This window comes from Ailuropoda melanoleuca, chromosome 1, assembly GCF_002007445.2.
Source record: "Ailuropoda melanoleuca isolate Jingjing chromosome 1, ASM200744v2, whole genome shotgun sequence".
NCBI lineage: Eukaryota > Metazoa > Chordata > Mammalia > Carnivora > Ursidae > Ailuropoda > Ailuropoda melanoleuca.
In genome coordinates this window covers 207759289-207784911 of record NC_048218.1, presented here as the reverse complement: position 1 = coordinate 207784911, position 25623 = coordinate 207759289, and the positions used below count along the sequence as shown (strand labels likewise).

Genomic DNA, 25623 nt, shown 5'->3' with positions numbered 1-25623 from the left:
GGGCGTAGTGCGCAGGCTCCAGCCCGGGTCAGCGGGTCAGCGCGTTTGACTGGCTGTCTGGCCTCCGCCGCTCGCGGTAAATGGCGCTGGTGGCGGGAAAGTTGAGTGTCTGGTTCGTCCAGCCTTCGGGGCGATGTGTAGTGACTTCCGCAGGGCCGAGTCTGGGACGGAGGTGAGAGCCGCCGAGTCTGGGACGGGAGCGAGGGAGATGAGAACAGGGCGCTGGGCGGGCGAGGGAGCCGGGAGGGCGGGGAAGGCGGGGCGGGTGTCCTGGCCGGGGGCGCTCGGCTGAGGGAAGGCGAGCCGTGCTGGACTCCAGCACCCCGGCCGACCCCTCCCACCTTTGCCCCGGGAGCCAGCCCCCAGGACCTGGGGGTCTTCTGAGATGGGCAGGCTAACGCGCGCGCTCTGAAGGGAGGCGGAGGAAGACACCCCCACTGCGTGCGGTGATAGGTGTGCAGTTCCTGATCTCTGCTCGCTAGGCTGACGGTGCAAAGCTGTCACACGGTGACTGCGGTTAGAAATGGTAAGCCAGGCAACAGAAGCGGGGAAAAGGGATTGCCCGTTGGAGAATTTATGGACGTTTATCGGTATTTGAGTAAGTTGCCTCCCCTTCTCCCTCGAGTCTCTCCGTCTCTGCTTATGGCCTCAAGCCCTCGCTCTCCCAGCTTGCATTTCCTGCTTACGTATCTCCAGAAACACGCCAGCTGTTTGACGTCCTGCAAGAATTTATTCAGGAATTGAACCAAGAAGTATCAAGTACTTAACTATGTGTCAGCCGCTGGTTAAGGAATTGGAGTAAGAAGCGAAAGAAACAACTTGTGCCATTGAAGAACTAGGAAGGGAGGCCGACTTAAAAAAAAAAATTGCTGCACGTGTGGAAGAGCATGCTGTCCAATAGAAGGGCAGGCAGGCATCGCGGAAGACTGAGGAGGAGGAGATGACTGAAGCTTTAAGAACCATGTGAAATCAGTTTGGCAAGGAGGGGGTGGCAGTCAGAGTAGCAATTAACATGGATCTGCCTTCAGAGCACGGCTTATTTAGGGGAACTGCAGGTAGTTCTGGATAGTTGGAACAAAGCTAGTGAGGGATAGCAGAGTTGGGCAGTGAGCCCTGAGAAATAGAGGTGTATTAAGAAGGATCTCTTATACAGGTGAGGGAGAGAAGCAATACTCTTTTTTAAAATAAGATTTTATTTATTTATTTGAGAGAGAGAACAAAAGGAAGGGAGAGGCAGAGGGAGAAGCAGGCTTCTCACTGAGCAGGGAGCCTGGCATGGGATTCCATCCCAGGACCTGGGATCATGACCTGTGCTGAAGGTAGACACCCAACCATCTGAGCCACCCAGGCACCCGAGAAGTATTACTCTTAAGTGGAGTCAACAAACTTTTCCTGTGAAGGGCCAGATAGTATTTAGGCCTTGCAGGCCGGAAAGGGGGGGGGGTCTCTGTCAGAATTCCTTTACCTTGCATATCTAATGTGAAGGCATCCATAGGGAGGTGAATGAATTAGCATGGCTGTGTTCAATAAAACTTATTTTTAAGCTTTTGGATTTGACCTGGCCATTGTTTACCAAACCTTGCTCCTTAAGAGTAGAGCCAGTGCTTGTATAAGAACCACTACAGTTAAAACATTACTTACTTAGATGAACATTTCAAACCCAGGTTAAACACAATGACTTTTGCAGTCAGAATAAGCCTAGTATCCAAAAAATGGAAGCCCTGGGGTGCCTGGGTGGCTCAGCCAGTTAAGCATCTGCCTTAGGCTCAGGTGACGATCCCAGGGTACTGGGATCAAGCCCCTGCATCTGGCTTTCTGCTTGGAGGCGAGCCGGCTTCTCCCTCTCCCTCTGCCTGCAGCTCCCCCTGCTTTTGCTCTCTGTCCCCCCTCTGTCTCTGTCAAATAAATAAGATCTTAAAAAAAAAAAAAATGGGAGCCCAGCACAGCCAAATCATTGAACGAAAAATTTAGCAACATATCCTTGGCCTGCCATGTCTGCATGGAGACCCTAAGCCAGATTGCCTGGCTTTTATCACTTTGGAGTACAGAGTGTTGGAGGGGAGAATAGGGAGCTGGGCAGTAGGTGCTACTTTATTCTTTTCCTTTTTGTTAACAAAACCAACTGAGTGAAGCTCTTCCTTTAAGTGCTTTTGGGCACACAGTGGCTAGTGCTTAATTTGTTTGGACACAATTTTCTTCCTTTGCACATTATGCTGCAGTACTATGGATTCTGCTTGGAGGCATTGTGTTGAGGAAGATGCCTGAAGTCACAAGCTAGCCCAAGAAACAAGTACAATACTTTAAAATTTTAATTCACTAGAATTACAGCTTTAAAAAACAGCTGTCCATTCCTACATTTTGTGAGTAGTAGGGAAAAGCCATTTCATACAGTGTCTTCCAAGAAAATAAAGTTGCAAAAAATACTTTCTTTTAACAGATTCTAGAGATGGAATTATGGTAGGCCAGGTAGCAAGTGGAAAACTTAATAATGAACCCTTGGTTTAAAGACCTGCATTTGACTAGTTTACAATAAAATAACCCATTTTTTGCCTAGTGTTAATCTTTATTCTTTTACCCTGTTTATTCTTATCCCACCTGACACTTTATATCGATTTAAAGGTCATGAGAGCAGACTTTGTTGTCTGAGTTTATGCCTTTAGTCCTAGTATTGAGAACAATATTTAGCCCACAGTTGGCACTCAATAATTGTTTCTTTAGTGGATAAATTTCTTACCTTTCTCCTCTTCCCTCTCCCCTCGCTCTGCCTTGCTTTATGTGTCACTGAAAAAAACAAAAAAATTTACAGGAAATCCCTTAATTTTTCCTGTTGTCTTTCTGTTACTGATTTCTGGTTTGTGTCCATCATTGTCAGAGAACATACGCTGTTTTTAAGTTTGTTGAGGTTTGTTTTATGGCCCAGGGTGTGATCTGTCTTGATGACTGTTCCTTGGGCACTTGAAAAAAAATGTATATTCTGCTGTTGTTGGGTGCAGTGTTTTATATACATGAGTCAGATCTTGTGAGTTCAGATCTTCCTTATCCTTAATGACTTTCTGTTTGTAAGTCTATCCTTTGCTGAGAGGTCACTTTAAGGTCCCAACTATAATTGTGGGTTTGTCTGTTTCTCCTTTAACCTGTATTACTTAGTTTTGCTTCGTGTATTTTGAGGCTCTGATTGATAACGTACACATTTAGGACCGTATGTCTTTTTGGTGGATTGATACTTTTATTATAATTCATTCTATAAAGTCCCTCATTGTACACTCTAGGAATTTTCTTTCCTTTGAAGTCTACTTCACCAGATATTAATATAGCAAGTCCTGCTTTTTCATGAAGTCTATCTTGATAATATATGCACTGCTTTTCTCTGAATTTCCTCCTTAAGATAGAATAAATATTTGCTTCTAAGAAACTGCAACTTCGAGGGCTCCTGGGTGGCTCAGTCAGTTGAGCGACTGCCTTCTGCTCAGGTCATGATTCTGAAATCCCGGGATCGGGTCCCAATCATCCCAATCGGGCTCCCTGCTCAGTGGGGAGTCGGCTTCTCCCTCTGACCCTCCCGCCTCTTGTGCTTTCTTTCTCTCACTCTCTCAAATAAATAAATAAACTCTAAAAAAAGGAAAAAGAAACTGCAACTCCGAGGCAACTGGGTAGCTTGTTCAGTTAAGCATCCGACTCTTGGTTTTGGCTCAGATCATGATCTCAGGATCGTGAGATCGAACCGGGGTGGGGGTTGGAGGGGGGCCACCCCCCACCTCGGGTTCCATGTGCAGCTGGGAGTCAGCTTGGGATTCTTTCTCCCTCTCTTTCTGCTTCTCCCCCCACCCCATGGGCACTCAAGCACGGGCTCTCTCAAATAAGTAAATTCTTTAAAAAAAAACAACAAAACTGCAACTTCTCCAGTTGTGACATGGATTTTTTCCATCACGTTCCTCCTCAAGGACCTCACTGCTACAGATGTTCCCATCCTATGGTCATTTTTTTGTCTTCTGCGTTTTTTGTTTTGTTTTGTTTTGTTTTTTAATTTGTCAGAGCACAAGCAGGGGGAGTGGCAGGCAGAGGGAGAAGCAGACTACCTGCTGAGAAAGGAGACTGATGCAGGACTCTGTCCCAGGACCCTTAAAACCGACTAAGCCACCTAGGCATCCCTGTCTTAAGCATTTTTCATTTTCTTTTCCACCAATCATTTCCATTAGTATCCTAACATAAAACAGTAAATGCGAAGCAGAAAACCTCCCTAGATGTCTGCGCCCATCCAGCTGTATTCCTTTACTCCTCCGCACAGCAAAGAGTTTGTGCTCTATGCCTACACTTCCTTATCTCCCATTCACTCTCTCGCCCATGGCGTGATGAGGCTTCTGTCTCGGCTGTACCGCTAAAATTCTCTTGTCAAGGTTATCAGCCAACTTATGTTTTCAGATGCTCATTTCTGAGTGCTCTCCTTTTAGGCTGAAGAATAGGAACACAGCAGAGTGTGTAGTTCCTATAGGAAAACCGTTGGGAGGGAGGAAGGGGATGATCCATGGGTGTCTAGTACCTGCTCTTAAAATAACCCATTAGAAAATCATCTCTGGGGAAGAGAGAATGAGAGGAGGATAGAATATGCCAGAAGTGTTTCTCCAGCAGAGTTCCTCATATGCAAGGTGACAATAAGTGTTCTGCCAACATTAAGCTCCTGTAATTTTGATTTTGTGCTTTATTGTTTCATTCTGGGACTGTGCACATGTATGATTTTTTAAAAAGATTTTATTTATTTGAGAGGCAGGGAGTGCAATCGGGGCAGAGGGAGAGAATCTCAAGCGGACTAGCTGAGATTGGAGCCTGATATGGTTCTTGATCTCATGACCCTGAGATCATGATCTGAGCCGAAATCAAGAGTTGGACGCTTAACCAAGTCACCCAGGCACCCCTATATTTGTTTTTTTTTTCAATCTAAATGAAAATTTGAAATAGTTTGATATAACTTCCTGATGAAATTTGAAGAACGCATTTAATGGAATTACTAATTTGTGGGATATCATAAATTTAAAATTTAGTCCTTACAAATTCTGCTAGAAATTAATGCTGCTTACACACCTTCAGAAGGGCTAAAATCAGCAACACAGAAAACAACAGGTTTTGACCAGGATGTAGGAAAAAGGAACCCTCGTGCACTGTTGATGGGAATGCAAACTGGAGCAGCCTGTATGGAAAACAGCATGGAGGGTCCTCAAAAAGCTAAAACTAGAGCTACCTTATGATCTAGAAGTTGCACTCCTGAGTATTTACCCCAAGAATACAAAAAAACAAAGGGATACATGCACCCCAGTGTTTATAGCAGCATTATTTACAATAGCCAAGATATGGAAGCAACCCAGATGTCCATCGATTGACAAATGGAGAAAGAAGAGGTGATATATACATACAACAATATTATTCAGCCATAAAAAATAATGAAATCTTGCCATTTGCAGTGACATGGATGGAGATAGAGAGTACTGTGCTAAGCAAAATAAGTTTGTAAGAGAAAGACAAATACCATGTGATTTCATTCAAGAATTTAAGAAATAGGGGCGCCTGGGTGGCACAGCGGTTAAGCGTCTGCCTTCAGCTCAGGGCGTGATCCCGGCGTTACGGGATCGAAGCCCCACATCAGGCTCCTCTGCTATGAGCCTGCTTCTTCCTCTCCCACTCCCCCTGCTTGTGTTCCCTCTCTCACTGGCTGTCTCTATCTCTGTCAAATAAATAAATAAAATCTTTAAAAAAAAAAAAAAAGAATTTAAGAAATAAAAGAAACGGGCATCTGGGTGGCTCAGTTCAGTTAAGCGTCTGACTTCAGCTCAGGTAATGATCTCAGGGTCCTGAGATCAAGTCCTGCATTGGGCTCCCTGCTCAGCTGGGAGACTGCTTGTCCTCTCTCCCCCCCCCCACCCAGCTCATGCTCTCTTTCTCTCAAATAAATAAATAAAATCTTAAAAAACAAAGGGGAAAAAAATGAAAGAGACAAACCAGGACAGAGACTCTTAACTGTAGGGAGCAAACTGATGCTTACCAGAGGGGAGGAGGGTGGAGGAATGGGTGAAACAGGTGATGGGGATTAAGAGTGCCCTTGTGATGAGCACAGGGTGATGTATGGAAGTGTTGAATTACTATATTGTACACCTGAACCTAATACAACACTGTGTTAGCTCACTGGTATTAAAAACTTAAATTCATGCTGCTTAAATTGTCAGGTATATATAGGAGTTTCTGCTTTACTTTGTATTACCTGTTTTTCCTTTTCCTCTTACAGGATGATTGCTTTTATAAAAGCGTTAGTTCTTCTTCAAGCTTGATTGAAGAGCCAGACCTAGTACTCTGCCCTGAAGGACAGTTGAATTATCAAAGTTGCAGAGGAGTCTAATTTCCCACGTGAAGAGGAATCGGTCCTCTAATTTGTAGAACTACCATGAGAGCCAAAGTTCGTGTCAGTCACATACATATTCACTTAGCTGCTGCTTTCCCTTGCTTCCTTATTTCAGCTCCTCTCTCAGTTCCCTGTGTTATAGTTACACGTTTTTGCCTGAATTTCCTCTACTTGTGAGTAATAAAACTAAGAATTGTATTTATTTTGTAGGTGGGAAATCCAGGCCTGTTACAGGGCAGGGGTGGGAATATTTGGTTTAGAATGTTTGCTTTTTAGGTAGCTTATTTTTTTATTTTAAGATTTTATATATTAGAGAGAGAGTGCGAGAGCGCAAACTGAGGAGAAAGGCAGAGGGAGAAGCTGAACAGGGAACCTGATGTGGGGGCCAGGACCCTGGGATCATGATCTGAGCCGAAGGCAGACGCTTAACTGACTGAAGCACCCAGGAGCCCCTTTAGGTAGGCTTTTATACTTAACTCGCTTGCAGCCCTGCTGCTGGGGCCTTTCTGCAGACAGATTTATTTACAAAAGATCAGGGGAAATGAGCCTTTATCCAAATGAACTAAATATATGTGTGTATATATTTATTTACCTTAATGCCATTCATTTCTGGTTGGTTTGATCTTTAAGTTCTTCTTTCTGCTCTTGTGTAAGCTTCCACAACTAAATGGTCTTTAAAAACATCTGTATGGTAAGGTATTCTACTTACTAGGTGTTGGAGGTATACAGATGCACTGGAAATGGACTTTTGTTAGTATGAAGCCCTTCGATGACATGAATACTCATGGACTTTTGTTTGGTAGAAGTTTGCAGACTGTCCAGACATGAAAATCGAAATAGTTTGAGGTTCTTTACACTCTCCATCCTTCCCAAGCCTGCCTACCTATGCACTGTTTACCTTTAATTTAACAGGCAGCTCCTGAGTTTCTGCCAAACAAAAGCTTTTTGGAGCTCATTGTGAGCCAAAATAGATTCTTTTCCTTTTGAGCTTTTACTTACAGATGGGGGAGACAGGCTGGTAATGTGTTAAGTATAGTTATACCTTCGTGGAAGGAGGTGGCCTTGAAGAATGTATGTTATTGTCGTTTGTTCAATAGTCTTGGCCTTAGAAATTTAAATGAAAAATAGGCAAAGGACATTCCATGTGGAAAGAAAAAAAAGCGTTTCTCTATCAATGCACATTTTTTATGTATTTAAAAGAACTATATGCTAAATCTCTTATTCAAAATTAAGGGTGCCTCCCCCAAATTAGAACTGACCGTTTGAGACTGAAGAGAAAGGCTGACAAGTCCAGCTGGATGTGAAGTGGCTTGTTAGGGGGACTTCCCTACTGAGCCTGTCTGCAGGCAGCCTCAAGATGTGTAAACCTCTGCAACCCCACCTCCCTGAAGACCTGCTTTTCTAGCCCTGGGGTTGGGAGTGCCGCCTCAGGACCACCCAAGAGGAGAGTGTTTAATGGCTGTGTGTCATAGTCAGAGCTCCCGGGCAGGTCAAGGATATTATTCCCAAGGGTGTGGTTAAACAAAAGGAAACAATGTCAGGAGGGGTGCTGTGCTCCAGGAGGTCCCAGGTCCCTGACTGATCCTTGGGGATGATTTGTCCAAGATGGCGTTAGTCAGGTTCACACACCTTCGCAACACCCTGCTTGTATTTCTGTTGTAGCAGCTACAACACTTTATTGTACTTTCGTAACCTTCTGACTCTACCCTATCAAATTCTTTGAAGATAGGAACTGTGCCTGCTACATCTGTATATCCCTAGCACCTCACTCGGTTCCTGGGATACATTCGACTTAGCTGAAATGTTTACCAGTGGATATCTGTATCCAATTGAGTATTACCCCCTTTGCAGATTATATGCTGGTAGTAGTGCTGCTGTTGAAAACATTTGGGCTCCTTGTTGCTGTTGGAGGGAGTACTAACAGAGATGGTTGAAAGAGGCCCTGTGATTGCCTAGACAGGATCTCGGTCAGTTTGGTCATCAGCTGCGTAGGTGCAGAACCGTTTCATCTCTGTACTCGAATTTTATTAGACTCGGTGATACTGACTCTGAGGACAGGAGAAGAACTCCAGGCTTTGGGAGCCAGAAGGGATCTCTTAAATCTTGGCTCTGGCATCTACCAGTTTTCTCATCTGAAAAATAGAATGATAATAAATAGAGTTAATGTAACAATTAAAAGAGATAATGTATATATGATGATACCACAGTAAGCACAAATAGTAGCTATTAGTAGATGACTATTGTTATGATAATAAAACCTAGCAGAAACTGATTGACAAATCAAATGTCAAATCTATTAATTAATAATATTAGTGAAACTGCCAAGTAGACTAAAACTGTTTTGTCCACTGTGCATTCTTTCCTAAATAGGAAATTTGGCCTCAGAAAGATTGCTGAGAGAATCAAGAAAATTCCTGACCAAACTCTGATTGCCCAATGTGTTACTCTTTCCTAAAAGGATTAAACTATCTTGTCTAGCAAAACTTATTTGGGTTCCTTTTACCCTGGACACTTAACAAGCTCTTTTTGCCCTTCAGAAACTCCAGATTGATTATACCTGGCTTCTTTCAATTCATTTCTTAAATCTGGACATCATTAATTTTAATTTCTATAATAGGTTATATCAGATTTTTAGGGTGGTTGGTTTTTTTTTTTTTAAGATTTTATTTATCTATCTATCTATTTATTTATTTATTTATTTGAAAGAGAGAAACAGACTCTGCTTTGGCATTGTAAAACATTATTTTGAATATTCTCAGTAGTGGAAAGTTTTCATCCTTTGAAAATGAACTTGATTTTTTAATAATAGTGGAAATTTGGTAAGAGGAGTAATACTGTCTCTGCCCAAGTGTCATGCCGATATAAAGCTTTCTGGAATACTTTCTTACCAGGAATTCTCACAGTGGAGAATTCTAAAATATTTTGAGCAGTGACAATAAGAGTAAACAATTGGAGTAACTTCCTAAGTTAATCATTCCCATGAGGATAGTTGGTTATTTGTATACATGCTTTTTAAAACATTTTGAAGTCATTCTATTCCATCTTGTCCCTGAAAGTTTCTGTCTTGCCCTTCAAGCTGGACTCTCAGTCTTCTAACTCAGTGGTTCTCGTTCTTTTGGGCTTTAGGAGTACATTACACATTAAAAAATTATTGAGGATTTTAAAGAGTTTTTGTGCATTTTTTGTGGGGTTTTTTTTTTGGTTTTATAATAGTTACATTATATTAGCTTCAGGTGTACATCATGATGGTTTGGTATTTGTCTATGTTGCAAAATGATCACAACAATAAGTGCAGTTAATATCTGTCACCAAAAGAGCTTTTTTTATGTGGGCTATATCTGTCAGTGAAACTGAGAAATTTATCTATTTATTAAATAGCAGAAGCAAGAAAGTTTATTAAAGCGAAAAATACACTCTTGAGAGATGTCCAGAGCAGGTGAGCGCCAGACAGAGAGCTGCACTGAGAAATTTAGAATTTTAAATATTTACATTCATATACAAGTGACAATAATAACCCCTTTGAATATTATCATAAATATTTTAATGAAAAGTAGCTATATTTCCCTAAAAAAATGTGAGGAGTGACACTGTTTTACATATTTGTAGATCTCTTTAATGTCTGATTGAACAGAACTTGACTGGGTTCTCTTCTGCATCCAGTCTATTACTGCATGTTGTTCTGGTTAAAGTACATGAAGACTCTCTGGCCTTTCACAGATAAATAGTTGGAAAAAAGAAGGAGTCTTTTGAAGATCTTTTTAGAGAACTGTGGATTTTCTTCTTTGATTCTGTACCAAAACTTGACAAGATAGTAGTTTCCTAAAAGTTAATTGCAACATAGAATATAAAATTATATCAGTGAATTTTTCATATGTTAAAACCATTGATTGGTCTTACGCTTGGAGTGAATCTTTTACCCAGGAATGATTTAACATCATGCATTGGTCATTGGGAAATATTGGTTCACTGAATTACACAGATCTTTCAAGTAGACATGTTTTGTTAAATAATTATTTTTTAAAAATCACTTTCATTAAAACACTGGCAACTTCACCAAAAAGGACCTTAAGTATTGGGAAGCTGCCAAGGTCACAGTGGTAGATGAGTTTTCCAAAATTCAAATGTTATCACTGGCAACAAATACTGTCAGTTTTTTTGAACTGACAACCATACTTTCTTTGTTTTTGATAAAATGTCTGCCAAATACCAAGTCTGTATAATCAAAGCTTGTCTTTTAATCATTCTTTCAAATAAAAGGGTAGCCTATGAAAAAGCATCCAACTCAAATAATCAACACAAGTGCTTTTCCTAAAGAAAAAAACCAAAAACGATTGTATTTCATTTTGGAGCAGAAGTCCTTCATCTGTGTGTGAAGTTGGGGACGTCCCCAGGAACAGACTTTACCTCAGACACAAACTGCCGTGTTCCGGATCCCTAAGACTGTACTCAACTCTAATACTAATTGCAAGTTGGGGGGTCCCCAGGACCACCTTCAGGTATAGCATTCAGTAGAAGGACTCACAGAACTCGTTGAAAGCAGTTATATTCGTGGTTGTGGTTTACTGCAGGGAAAGGATGCAGATTTAAAGACAGCCAGAGGAGGGGAGGTAATGGATCAAAGTCCAGGAGAATTCCAAATGCAGACTTGCAGAATTCCAAATTCTCCCAGGATCAGTGTGTGTCTCCCAACTGCAGAAGCTAATCTGAACTTTGGTGTCCAGAGTCTTCTTCGGGCTCTCTCAGGTAGACACAGTCAGCTGCATACTGTGGGCCCCCGATACCAGAGGTCAAGTTGACCCAAAGCCCCAACCCAGAGTCGCACTGTTAGACCGTCTCGTGTGGCGAAGGCCCCCTGGTAAACAAAGACAACTTCTGTCAGGCAGGATATTCCGAGACATGAAGATGACCTCCCAGGAGCCAAGGGCAAAGGCCAGACCTCTCTGATCAAGGTTAAATTCTTTACTGCTAGTATGCGGCCTGTGTCATCACAATGATTCTACAAAGTACTCAGCGGTCATGATTTAATAGAACTAATACTTTTAACTGCCTCATCAAAGGCATTCTTGTGAAAAACTAGTTTTGCTTGTTTTTTTTCTGTGAGTGGTGAAGAATGCCATGTGTGCTGGGACAGTTTGATGCCTCTACCCTGGTTGTGCCAGCATTTTCACCCACCACCGCTGGTGCACTGTCAGTGCAAGTGTCAACTTAGTGAGAAAGACAGGTCATATCTTAAGAGTTTTAACCTCGGATACACCTTCAGAATCTAACTCAGAGCACTGTATCTCTTGTGTAGTGAGCCATCTTTACTTTGTTTCAGAATAAAGTATCATCCCCTAGAGATCAGTTACAGCAAGTTCTTTGAGGGTAGGTTATCTTCTTCATCTTTGTAGTCTGCATTTTACCTGCCATGGTGCATTGTATGTAACAGAAACTCAATAAACATTTGCTAAATTAATGTATAGAACCCTTTCATGATTTCAGGAAATCTTTTCAAAACTTATGCTTCAGGGGCGCCTGGGTAGCGCAGTCTGCCTTCGGCTCAGGGCGTGATCCTGGGTTCCAGGATCGAGTCCCACATCGGGCTCCTCTGCTGGGAGCCTGCTTCTTCCTCTCCCACTCCCCTGCTGTGTTCCCTCTCTCGCTGGCTGTCTCTCTGTCACATAAATAAATAAAATATTAAAAAAAAAACAACCAAAAAAAAACTTACGCTTCAGTTAAAAAACAGTAGAGTGACTGCTTTTGTTCCCATTTGTGATAGGCTCTTTTTTTCTTTTGTTGTATGGAAGAGTTGTCAAATCTGTGCTGATTGCTTAGAAACTTGAGAATCAGCTTTGATAGCTTTGATTACGTGTCCCTCATTGACATTTAAATTAGCCTTGCAATTCTGCTTGCTGTCACCCTAACCGGTTTTGTCTTGGTGTGGGCACTCCTCCTCCAGATTAGTGTGATACTCCAGCCTTCTCTCGGTATCTGGTGTTACTTTCAGATACATTCCCTACTAGCCACCAAGATAATCTATTTGAAATGCAGATGACGATAGCTTGTGCTGTACATTGTGCTTACTCTATGCCAAGCACTTTTTTTTTTTAATACCCTGAATCCTCAACAACTTTGGGGGGGGTACTGTTTGTTATCACTTCAATGATGAGAAACCTGAGGCCCAAAGGGAGCTAGCAGGTCTGGTTCTGAAGCCCCAACTGTCTACTATTAACTTTTCCAGACTGCCTCTCACTACATTGCTTAAAATCCCTTGTTCTTTTCTACAAACCAGAGAATAAGCTCCTGAACATGGCATCTAAGACCTTCTGTGGTCTGGCTTCTGCTCTTTCAGCACTTCTTTATTTTCTGCCTGTTCTGTGCTACAAGCTCCAGCAGGTGATATCTGCTTACAGTTCACCTACGTGCAGAATGCTCCTTACAGCCTCTGCAGCTTGGCTGATGCCACATCTGCCTCGTACCTGCCTCTGTTCACCCAACAAATCCACGTGGGAACTCCTCAAGGGTGGTTTTTTCCCACCTTTTTCCTTTGCCCCCTCCAACTATTAGATAAGAAATTGACAATATAGGTAGGCAGACAAATTAAAACCTGGTATCTGTATAACAAGTGTATTAAGTTTAGTGAGAAAGAAAATTGTGACACGTAAGAAAGGTAAATACTTTGGAGTTAGCAGTTTGTTCTTATATCCCGGACTATACTATCAGCTCTTCTGAGGGCAGGGACTCATTTTTATACCATCAGTGTTTGAGCCATAAAAAAGGAGATATTTTCTGAATAAACGAAACAATTTTTCTCCTAAATTGTATTTCCTAGTTCATAATTTCCTCCAAATCCTCAAAATTAAATGAGTCTTTTTTATAGACTTTTGGAAAATTGTGTAAATATAGATTTCTAAGATTTTATATTTTTAGGTAATGAGTTTTTCTTTTTTTCTTTTGCAAGCTCCTTGCTCGACTTGAAGGTAGAAGTTCCTTGAAAGAAATAGAACCATATCTGTTTGCTGATGAAGATTCATCTGTGCATGGTAAAAAACAATCTCAAACCAAAATACAGTGTCATACATTAAGTCTTATAAAACATGTTGATTTCTCGACATATTCATTGATATGTACATACTCATAGCAAATGGCTGTATGGATTAACCTATAAAATTAAAAAGTGAGAAATAGATCATGACAGAACACTTTTGAGTCTTCATTATCTGTGTCAGATGAGATAAAGTTTGACTCATCTGCAGTAAATCTTCAGAATAAATATTGACCGCTCTTATCCCGACACAGTATTTGAGGGAGTTTTGTTATAATTTTTTTAATTCTTTAATTCTTTAGAAGTTTGAGAATCACAGTTAAGTCCCTAGGTACCCCATTGTTAATATTTCTGTAGAAGGGAAAAGACATGCCCACTTATTCCCCCAGCACTTCGACACCAGGGAAAACTTATAGAAAGGTACTGTGCTGGTGTTGTGCTTCTCTTCTTTAGTGGAAGAGCTCTGTAGAGATAAAGTTCACCCATTTATGTGTGCCACTCCATATTTGTAGTATTCATTTTTGCACTTTTCACCACAGCTGATTTTAGAACATTTTCATCAGCCCAAAAAGAAAGCGGTGCCTGTTAGCAGTCACTTCCCATTTCCTCCCACATCCCTAGGTGGCCACTGATCTACTTGGTGAATTTGTAGACTAGCCTTGTCTGTGTATTTCCTATAATTGAATTATACGGTATGTGGTCTTCTGTGACTGGCCAATTTATCTATTTATCTTTTTATTGCTTATTCTTTTGGTATCATAGCTAGGAGGCCAATGGCTAATCCAAGGTCGAGAAGATTTACGGCTTTGTTGTCCTTACTGATTTCTGTTTTCATTCTTTTCTGATCAGAGAACATACTTCTGTGATTCAGTCTTTTTAATTGATTGAGATTTGTTTTGTTGCTGAACATACGGTCTGTCTTAAAGAATGTTCCATGTGCACTTGAGAAGAATGTATATTCTGCTATAGTTGGATTGAGTGTTTTCTTGATGTTTTATAGTTCTGGTTAGTTTTTAGCATTAAGTCTCCTGCCCTTCTTGATCTTCTGCCTAATTGTTCTATCTGGTATTGAAAGTGGGTACTGAAGTTTCCAACGATTACTATTGAATTGTTTATTTCTCCCTTTATTTCTTAGTTTTCCTTCATATATTTTGGGGCTTCCTGCACTGTTGGGCACTTACAAGTTTATTATTATATCTTACTGATGGATTGACTCATTTATCATTATAAAAAGTCCTCCCTTGTCACCTCACACCCATTAGGGTGGAAACAGTAAAAAACAAAGTAACAAGTGTTGGTGAGGTTGTAGAGAAATTGGAACCCTTGTGCACCATTGATGTGATTATAAAATGGTGCAACTATGAAAAACAGTATGGAGGTTCCTCAAAAAATCAAAAACAGAACTGCCACATGATTGAGGCATCTGGGTGGTACAGTCGGTTAAGGATCAAACTCTTGATTTCAGCTCAGGTGGTGATCTCACGGTTGTGAGATTGAGCCCCAGGGTGAGCTCTGGGTTTGGTGCAGAGTCTGCTTGAGATTCTTTCTCTCTTTCTCCCTCTGCCCATATGCCTGCTCATGCTCTCTCTCTCAAAATAAATAAAATCTTAAAAAAAAGCGGGGCGGGGAGGAACAGCCATATGATCCAACAATTCCACTTCTGGGTAGATCTCTAGAAGAATTGAAAGCAGAATATTGAAGACATATTAGCATTCCTATGTTAATAGCAGCACTATTCACAATAGCTAAGAGATGGGAGCAACCCAAATGTTCATTGACAGATGAATGCATAAACAAAATGTGATATATGCAAAAAGGGAATATTATTCAGCCTTAAAAAGGAAGGAAATCCTGTCATGCTACTACATGGATAAACTAGGAGGACATGCTAAGTGAAATACACTAGTCACAAAAAGGAAAATACTGTGATTTCACTTATATAAGGTATCTAAAGCAGTCAGATTCATAGAAACAGAAAGTAGAATGGTTGTTAGCCAGGGCTGGGGGAAAAGGGGAGTTGTTGTTTAATGGGTATAGCGTTTCAGTTTTGCATGATGGAAAAGTTTGGGAGATGTTTTACAACAGCGTGAATGTAACTTAACACTACTGAACTGTACGCTTAAAAATCTTTATGCCATCTTTTAGCACAGTGGAAAACAAAAATGTCCTTCTTTGTCTCTAATAACAGTTGTTGTCTTAAAGTGTATTTTGTCTGATAATAGTATAGCCACATCAGCTCTCTCTTGGTTACTGTTTGCATGGCATGTCTTTTTCTATCCTTTGTTATCAGTCTGTTTGGGACTTTGTTAAGTGTGCCTATGGTAGATAGCCTATAGTTGGATCATGTGTTTTTATTCCATTCTGCCAGTCTCTGCCTTTTGTTTAGACTATTTAATCCACTTACAGTTAATGAACTACTGATAAGATAGGGTTATGACTGTCATTTTGCTCTTTTATATACATTTTATTCTTTTTATTTGTTTGTTTCTCTGTTCTTCCTTTACTGTCTTCTTTTGTTTTAAATATTTTCTAGTGTACCACTTTGTTTTGGGTGGGGGGGAGAGGCAGAAGAAGAGGGAGAGAATCTTATACAGACTCCACACCCAGCACAGAACCCCACCCAACACAGACTCGATCTCACAACACTGAGATCGTGACCTGAGCTGAAATCAAGAGGCAGAAGTTAACCAGTTGAGCCACCCAGGTGCCCTTAGAGTACCATTTTTATTCCCAGTCATTACTTTTTATTTTTTTGAGTTATTTTCCTTTTTTTTTTGTTTTGTTTTCTTTTCTTTTAGATTGTATTTATTTGACAGAAAGAGAGAGAGAGAGTATAAGCAGGGAGCAGCAGAGGGAGAGGGAGATGCAGGCTCTGTACATGGAACAGGGAGCCCGATGCAGAGTTCAATCCCAGGACCCTGGCTGGGATCATGACCTGAGCCAAAGGCAAATGCTTAACCACCCAGGCACCCTTGAGTTATTTTCCTAATGGTTGCTCTGAGGATCACAATTAATATCTTAACTATCTAATTTGGATTAATACCATCTTAATTTCAATGTTTTATGAATACTTTGCTACTGGGTAGCTCTGCTTGCTCCCCCTTCACTTGTGTTGTTACAGATTACACATTTAAACATTGAATGTCCATAAACAATTCTAAAATTATGACTTAATGCAAGAAATTAAAAAGCCATTACAGCATAGAAATTAAAATGTATTATAACAGAAATAAAAAATTATTACTCAAATCGTTTGTTTCTTAAGTCGGATAAATGAAAAAAAGTTACAAATATAAAACATATACTGTCCTTCGTATTTTCCTATGTAGTTGCATTTACCTGTGGTTTTTATTAACTCATTTGGTTCAAGTAACTATCTATTGTCCTTTCATTCAACCTAGAAGATTCCCTCTACTCTTTTTTATAGAGCAGATCTGTTAGCAAACAATTTTCTAAACTATCAGTAATAAAAGATAAATTTTGACCAAACATGTTGGACAAAAAGATCGAACTTTCTATTCTATCAGAAAGGATATTATGAAGTTGAACCTTATGCAACTGACACTAAAACATGGGTTCACAGCACCACTTATACATTTGAATATTACATTTGTAGAAACTTTAAAAACACCATCATGCTCCATCACTAACAAAAATGTTTACTTAGTTCGGATTAACACTGTCTTAATTTCAGTATTTTATAAATACTGTAGATTTTTTAGCTGTAAAACTAGTTAGATGAATGCTCACTGGAGCAATAGTAGACTTAAGACTGGTATTATAAGGATTATTTATCAACAACAGTAGTTTATCAGAAACCGTATAGGGAAGCGCAAATTGAAGCGCTAAGAGATTTAGGGATTATAAAAAGCTCAATACCATTGTAAACATTTCTAAATGGTTTTTCATAGTAGTTACTCAGTACTATATATCAACTCATTACCTCTTCTGTACTATAATGATTATAATCTGCAAATTCAACATATTTGTTATACAATTAGTAGGTTGGTACCAAGATGATGTATTTTTTGGCTTTTCTTTTTTATCCTTATTTTGAAGGATCTTCAGATTCATAACTCACTCTGACAATCTGTTACCCAGATCCCTTACAGCATTCTATTTATGAGAGCAACTATCAAGGCCAAACCATCCAGATTTTCTGATTTAGTTTAATTTGTCAAGTGCCAAACTGTAGAGGTGTTTTTTGGGGGTGTGTGTGTGTGTGTGTGTGTGTGTGTATGTGTATATGTATTTAGTGGTGGGGGGGTGTTGTTTTTTTTACTGCAAGTTGTCATGCCCAATACTTTGAGTGGACAAGGTTATGATTTCTTTTGTAACAGCTCTCAGAAACATTTGAGAAAGTGACTTCACAAATACAGCTAGAAGGACTGTGCCCCTCTGTAGAACATCATGTTTGAATACGATTTTTGATGTGATGATTAGACAGTAAATGTTTATAAAACCAGCAAAACTGACTTCAGTTCATCATTAAACATATTTGTAGAGAATCTGGGACCTTAACGATAATATTTACATGTAATTTGCAAGTTTGCGCATTTTATTACCCCAGTTGTTACAAATGACCTTTTTACTGCTTTGCTACTAATCTGTAAAAGGAAAAGAGTGTTTTTATATACCCCTTAATAATCTCCTTACCAAGGATTTCACCTTAAGCTTTGCCTCATCTCATTCACACCAAACCAAGAATCTAAAGAATCCATATACTGCGTGGTCTATTTCTTAGTAATGTATGGATTTTGCAACCTTGTTAAACCATGTAAGCAAGTGTTCTCGAAGACTTACTCTGTTGAGTTACGCTAAAAGATGTTTATGGGTGCCACCTTCTCTCCAAGAAAATAATTGTCTAGCTTTTCATTTTTTTGCTATTCTGAGAATGCCAGAAAAATCCAGAGATAGGTCATACTTCCCCTCTGGCCAGTGTCATGTATTTCTGTCTCCTTGTGGAGCCTCTTCCCTTTTACTTCAGAATATGTTGCATTTCTCCTATCTTTGGTTGTCTTCATTTGACTCCAGCCTCATGAAACTGCTGTTGAATATTTTTACTTTTTAAATGAATGTAAACCATCATATTTTTCTGCTAATTCCTCATGTGCCCCCTGCTTTCCTTGCAGCCTGCTTCTTGGAAGAACGCTGAGTTCCCCCCCGGGGGAGCCCTTCCATCTCTTTTCTGAGTATCTGATTTTGAAGTTTGGTTCATAAAATAATACTTATATTAAATGTGGTTTTGCAAACTACACATTTACTACTGTAAGGTAACTATCCAGGACCAATTCAGCGATCTGTTCCCAAACTCTCCCTTGCCATTTCTTTACTTTGAGTAATTTTGTGCTGCATTTAATGTTATTTAGTACTGTTCCATTTTCTTGAAGTCTTTTGTGCTCTGTGTCATTTTCATCCTAATTTTTATATTAAATTTCTGTCTTATATGTTTTCATGCCGACTCCTCTAACATGAATGTACCCCAAGAATTGAGTTTTTGGCCTCTGTTCTTAATTTTTCCTTCACTCTCACCTACCAGATTGAGCTTTCTGTTCTCTGTTTCTGTGTAGCTTACTCTCAGATCATCTCATGTCTACACTCTTATTACTGTCTTGAGTCTTAAAATCCTGGTGGTCGTAAGACATTTTTATTTTGTGACACCTAGCTAACATAGCATTTTGAAAGCTAAGTTCTTATTAGGATATTCATGTGATTATGTGAATTAAAAATCCCTGCATTCCTTATGTATTTGGTTTGTATGGGTACTTCCAACCCTGTCTCTCAGAAGAACCTTCACATCACTACCTTAGCTTTACCCCTACCTTCGGAATATGTGAAGAGGGCTGAAGACCTGCCAGAAACTAAGTGTCAGCACTCACTGGGGCAGTGGGTAGGGCACTGGACTCCCACTGGACACTTTGTTCCTGTTCTGGCTTGTCTCCTGTGTTGGTCTCTTGTTTCCAGCCTTGTCCTGGGCCTTCACACCTGCTGGACTCTGGTGACCAGTGCCACACCCCCTACCTGTGATTCCCTACCCGACTTGATTCCTTTCAAAATGCAGTGTTCCAGAGTTCACTTTGGGGCCTTTACCCCTCACCAGATAGGACTTAGATGATCATTTCTTAGATGTCTCTCAAGAAGTTCTCAAAAAGAAAGTAATCTGATGAAGTGCATTCAAATGATACTGTGTTTTGTGCTGGAGATAGAATAGGCAAGTCCCAACCTTCAAGGAGCGTACAGGAAATATAACGAAATAGTCAGAAATGGTCTAGCATGAGGGGCGCCTGGCTGGCTGGGTTGGTGGAGTGTGTAGCTCTTAATCTTAGGGTTGTAAATTTGAGCGCCACGTTGGGTGTAGACATTAATTAAAAATAAAAAATCCTAAAAACATTATATAGCGTGATAACTATGATGATGGAGGGTGATAGTTTGCTTTCTTACCTCAAGAGTATTGTTATTAGGATCAAATGAGGTATCATCAAGTTGTCCCTTTTCATTTGTAAAGTACGATGGAAAAGTTAGTTGCTGTTGATTGGCCTCTTCTGATACCTTTTCTGGGGAAACAAGAAGGGAAGGTTTGGTGCAGTCTGCTGATTGGTTTCCCTACTGTGTTTCTGTGTGGTTCACTGTGTATATATAAACTGTTTTCAGATTAGTCTTGCTAAACTGTGTTTTCAGCTTTCCTTCACTACCATTAATATCTGTTCTATGTTAATGTTTCATCTAGTGCATGTAGTTTATTCTCCTTCTATAATACAGGGAAGTGAAAGACTTATTTGTGGGTAAGGGAGGATTTCAGTTTAGCTCCTTTGTCATGTAGTAGGAGAGAGTAAACTAAACATCTGGCTTGAATAGGTTTCTAGTTACTATGTTAACTTTCAGCAAGAGCATCAGTGAATAATAAGTTTTACTTCTTGAGTCACGAATCTTTTGGGGGAGGGGTGTGGGAGAATAATTTTTACTTAAATTTTGAATTGCAAATTGCATGTAAGATTATGGTAGAAACTGGTTGAAGTTTTATACTACCTTAAATATGGTATAGTGGTAACGTGCTAAGATTTTTTTTACATGTTCTTTATGAACGTTCCAATTACAGTGGTTTGTTAGTAATAGCAGGAAATAAAGTAATTGGATTCTCAGGCTATGTAATTTGTTTGGGGCCTAAGAATCTGCATTTTTAACACAGTGTTTCCAGTTATGTGGTTCAGCCATAAATTAAATGGAAACAAACTAGCAAGAATTGGAAGGCCACTGTTCCGAGTAGATTTTGAAGAGCTCTGGAGGCGGGACAGTTTCCCCAGGTGTTTAATTTGCGTTGTCCTCACTGGAAGAGAGTTATTGGAACTTATATAGAAACAGATTTGGAGTCTTTGAAGTGCAGAGTAGTTTACTTCAACTTATAATGCTAGGAAAATAATTTACAGTGCAGATGTCATTCCACCGGGGCACAATTTCAAGAAATTTATATAGCAAAGAATAACGGATAGCATTTTGGAAATGTGGAGGGGTGTTTTCAGCTCAGGGGTGCTATTGGCATTTAGGCCTGAGAGCTGTGGACTCTGCCGGCTCTGTACGTAAGAAACTGCACATTCAAGAATTTTTCCACCCATAATGCCAATAACACTGAGAAACCCTAATTAGAGATTGTTTTAGCGGCATGTAACAGAAGTCCAGCCTAGTGGTTTACCTGATGGAGGCTTATTTTCTTCGCCTCACAAGTGGTATAGAGGCAGGCCCTGCATAGCTGGTGTGAGGTTCCATAGTGTCATCAAAGTCCTGGGCACCTCTTGTCTTCCTGCTCCACCATTCTTAGGGCCCTGCTTAGGGTGTCCCTTTTATACTCACTGCTTCAGGATGGCTGCTTCCCCTCTAGAGTGGGGAGTGGCAGAGCGGAAGTGGCACCTGTATCAGGAAAGCAAAACTTAGAAACTCCAATAGAAATCTACTCGTGTCTCATTGGCTACAAGTGTGATATCTGCTGACCCCTTTCTGCAAGGGATACTGAGAAAAATAGTTTTTCAGCTGCGTGCACTCCCTCCCTCCACCCCTCAAATTGAGGTTTTATACTTAAGGAAAAGGAGAGAATGTATATTGGGTAAGCAAGTACCGGAAATGGTGTGTACCGTAGTAATCAATGGATTTTTGAAAGACCAGGAATCTGGCACTTTGTTCTTAGCTTACCACCAGTTTCAGTGTGAGTGCATGTGCTCCCCTCCCCAGGAGACTTCCTTGGGTACCTTTCAACCTTGTCACTCTGTTCTTCACATTTTCTTGATGCTAACTAATAGCCAACTTCTTTCTCAGAGGTGAAATTTACTGATTTCCTTATTTATTTCTATTTGCTTACATGGGACTTTGATTTTTCTTTCACATTCCAGTAATTTTACACATTGTTGCAGGCTTTTCGTTTTGTAGCCTACTGTTACTGTGCTGCTGCATTTTGACTGACATTTTTACATTGTACACAGGTGGTATTCTTGAATTTCATGGTCCCGAGGGAACCGGAAAAACAGAAATGCTTTATCATTTCACAGCACGATGTATACTCCCAAAATCCGAAGGGGGGCTGGAAGTAGAAGTCTTATTTATTGACACAGATTATCACTTTGATATGCTTCGGCTGGTTACAATTCTCGAGCACAGACTGTCGCAGAGTTCGGAAGAAACGGTGAAGCGCTGCCTGGGAAGGCTGTTTCTGGTGAACTGCACGAGCAGCACGCAGCTGCTCGTCACGCTGTGCTCCCTGGAAACCATGGTTTGTAGCCACCCTGCCCTCTGCCTTCTGATCTTGGACAGCCTTTCCGCTTTTTACTGGACGGACCGCGTCAACGGAGGAGAAAGTGTTAACTTACAGGAGCGTACGCTGAAGAAATGTGCTCAGTTCTTAGAGAAACTCGTAAGTGAATATCGCTTAGTTCTTTTTGCAACAACACAAAGTATAATGCAGAAAACCTCAAACTGGACAGAAGGGCCTTCTGCCTTTACCCGTCCGAGTGAGGCAGATGTGGACTACAGACCCTATCTCTGCAAGGCATGGCAGCAAGTAGTCAAGCATAGAATATTTTTCTCCAAACAAGAGGATTTTAAAACCAGCAACCAGTTTTCTTTAGTTTCACGTCATTTAAAAAGTAACAGTTTAAAAAAGCATATTTTTATTATTCGAGAAAGTGGCGTTGAGTTTTGTTGATATGTATCACAAAACAGTGGTTTTCAGGATGTTATGCAATATTTTAAAAATCTTTATTGGGCTAAAATGATTTGATTATAAAGCTTTAAACTCTGGGAGAATTAATATACATGTTTCTACCACAGAATGGATTTTTTTTTTTTCCAGGATGGATTTCTTAAGCTAGTACAGTAAAACTTTATTCTGTTCTTAGGTTGTTGAAGATAAATCAAAGTGCTGGTAATAATTAAACTGCATATTAAGCTTGTTTTAAAACTAAATAAATAATCTACATATTGCAGCCCAAATAAAATGAACTTTTTTATAACTGTGTCACATTTCTGGAATTTAGTTAAGTACTTAATTGTTTAGGAAAGTTTAAATGCATTTCTGATTTCTCATATGTAAGTCCTTTAGGAAGCTGTAACTTTGGGAAATGTTTCTGTAGAGCGGTTATTTCTGCAGAGGGGATGACAACAAGGAGCCTGCCCATCTGCCTGTCACACCAAAAGACTATGGAAAGTCAGCATTTTGATCTGAGTTAGAATGAGTCCAAGATGGAGTTGCATTCTGGTTCAGTCTCTGTATAATTTTTTTAACACAGGGAAATAATATACCCATTCAAGGAATTCTGTAAAGATTGTTTTGAAATTTTCATCTCCTCATGAAGTGATAGACAAATGCTGAAACCGCATTAGAACTGTATGTTACTAGTATGTTCTTAGCATAGTCCAGCCATACCATGAAATGAATCAAATTATTTCCAGTGGAGAGCTGGACAAGGCTCTGTGTACTTTGGCCAAGGCATGGCCAGAATGGGGAGCGTGCACCTCGAGGGGTACACAAGGTAATGTATTGTGGAGAGGAAGAAAACCTCAGAACTTCTGTTTATACATTTTAATATAAGAAAAGATGAAATTGTATCAATATTTGATATTCAGATTGACTCTGGTGCACTCATCGATCTATGTGTCAGGTGGTCATCTGTCGCATACATATCTAAGTATCCTGTGGGGAAGTGGAAAGAATTGCCTGTGAGGTGTTTGTGGGTATGTTTATTTATACATTACCAATTTAGTTAAAACTAACTGTAAATTAACCTATCTAACAAAGATTCTTCTTAAGGGCTTAGAAAGAACCCTGCAAAGAAATTAAGATTGAAGTTAATATTCTTTCTGATGCAGGGACAGCAGAGGTGGCATATGCTGTCTGTTTCCTGCTCACAGACCCTGAGCCTCTTTTAGCTTACCTGCAGTTGCCAAAACCCACGGGCTTCTGGAGGCGTCTGCTGGCTGCCAGAGCCTACTGGGCTGCATGTGGGCCAGGCCGGGCAGTTCTTAACCAGTGAAGGGCAGGATTTGGTGTGTAAACACTCCAGCTTCCTTACCCCTCAGCTGAGAGGACACTGAGGTTCTCAGAGAGTGATCCCAGTAGGATTGGTTCCCATTGCTTACAGCAGCAATCCATTTGCCTTCTGTCCTTCCCTCTCACTTGACTCTCATGAGGTCTTCTGGGCTTGTCTCCCTAATGAAGGACAAGTCCTGGTCTAGGAGCTCCTTCTGTTGTGGGTCGAGGGGGAACCAGACTGTCAGTAGACAATAAAAAGTTGTCAGACAGCCCTCCTAGGCCCAGTATTTGCGCTTCAGCCACATGTGAAATTTAACACGATGGTGGTCCCAATGGCAATCAAGTCAAGTTATGCATGATCACATTTCTGTCATTCACACTCTCACATCCATATGCCCTCAAAAGATTTTATTTTGCCACTAATAAACTTTAAAATATTTAAGAATATGACCTGTTATATCCCTAGTTCATCCTTTTTCACTTTGTATTTTTGTGGTTTTTATTACATGTTACGTGTAAGTAATTTATAAATGTTTGTATGTTGGAGGAATTTGTTGATTTCCCTCTGGATAACCGTGTCATCAGTAAGATTGAGAAGCTCTTGGAGTGTCTGGGTGGCTCTGTCAGCTGAGCGTCTGCCTTGGGCTCAGGTCATGATCCTGGGGTTCTGGGGTCCCCTCCATTGGGCTCCCTGCTCAATGGGGAGCCTGCTCTTTCCTTTCCTCCCTCGCCCCCCCCCGCATGTGTGTGCGTGCGCACGCTTTCTCTATCAAATAAATAAAATCTTTTTAAAAAAATAAGATTGAAAATCTCTTGGTCTACTCTAAGTTACGTCTCTTTTTAGCTATTCGGAAAAGATAATGAAAATTCCTTACCTTCCCTTGTCTAGCTCTAGGTATATGCATTACACGTGTGTATGAAAAACTTAGAAATTCTTAGCAGAAGTCTATCCTTGTTTCCATTTCTCTTCTATATAAATGAAGTATTAACTTAATGGACTGTTATTCACAGATTTATAACTTATTCTTCAGAACATGATTAAAAAATAATGAACTTTTATATTAACTTAAACTATCAATTACATATTAATGTGTCAGACCAAAGACTTAGTTATCTTAAAAAGATTTGTTATCTGACATGTTGGAAGGAATTAAGAATCCTGGTTAATAAAAAAATTCTTTCAAACTAAAAGTTATACCAATGGGATTTCTTGAACTCTACAGAAAATTTAATACTTATTAAAGAATGAGGCTTACAGGGAAAGATGGTACAACCTAAGTTACAGATAGCAGATAAGGGAGTACTGGTTAGAAACAGAATAATGGAGTGAGGGGTTACAGATCCTAGAGGGTTCCATTTACCTGTAAAAAAGGGGGTGAACTTCTTGGAATCATGGTGAGAATCTAGTGATAGAAAATTTCATATAAAAGGTATTTCAGACATTCATCTGATAATGCGATACAAAATTAAGATAGTGCTTAGCTTATTGCTTCCTTTGTATACAATTTTGAGCCTTCAGCTATCAAATGCTGTATTATTAATACCATTCCAGGAAATTCTGATGCAGACACTCTGCTTTATGGATTGTCTAAGAAGGTGAAAGGCCGATATTTTCAGATGAACAAAACTGAGAATTTGCCACCAAAATTGCCTCACTAAAGGAACTTCTAAAAGATAAACTTCAAGGAGCAGGAATATTAT

At 40.0% G+C, this 25623-nt stretch overlaps 1 protein-coding gene across 1 annotated transcript; it reads left to right on the top strand.

The window, feature by feature from the left end:
* XRCC2 (X-ray repair cross complementing 2) lies at positions 1 to 25623 on the top strand. Its single transcript, XM_002915503.4, has 3 exons — positions 1 to 172; positions 13326 to 13407; positions 21878 to 25623. Exons 1-3 carry the CDS (start codon positions 134 to 136, stop codon positions 22594 to 22596), a joined length of 840 nt encoding a protein of 279 aa, XP_002915549.1. The 5' UTR covers positions 1 to 133; the 3' UTR covers positions 22597 to 25623.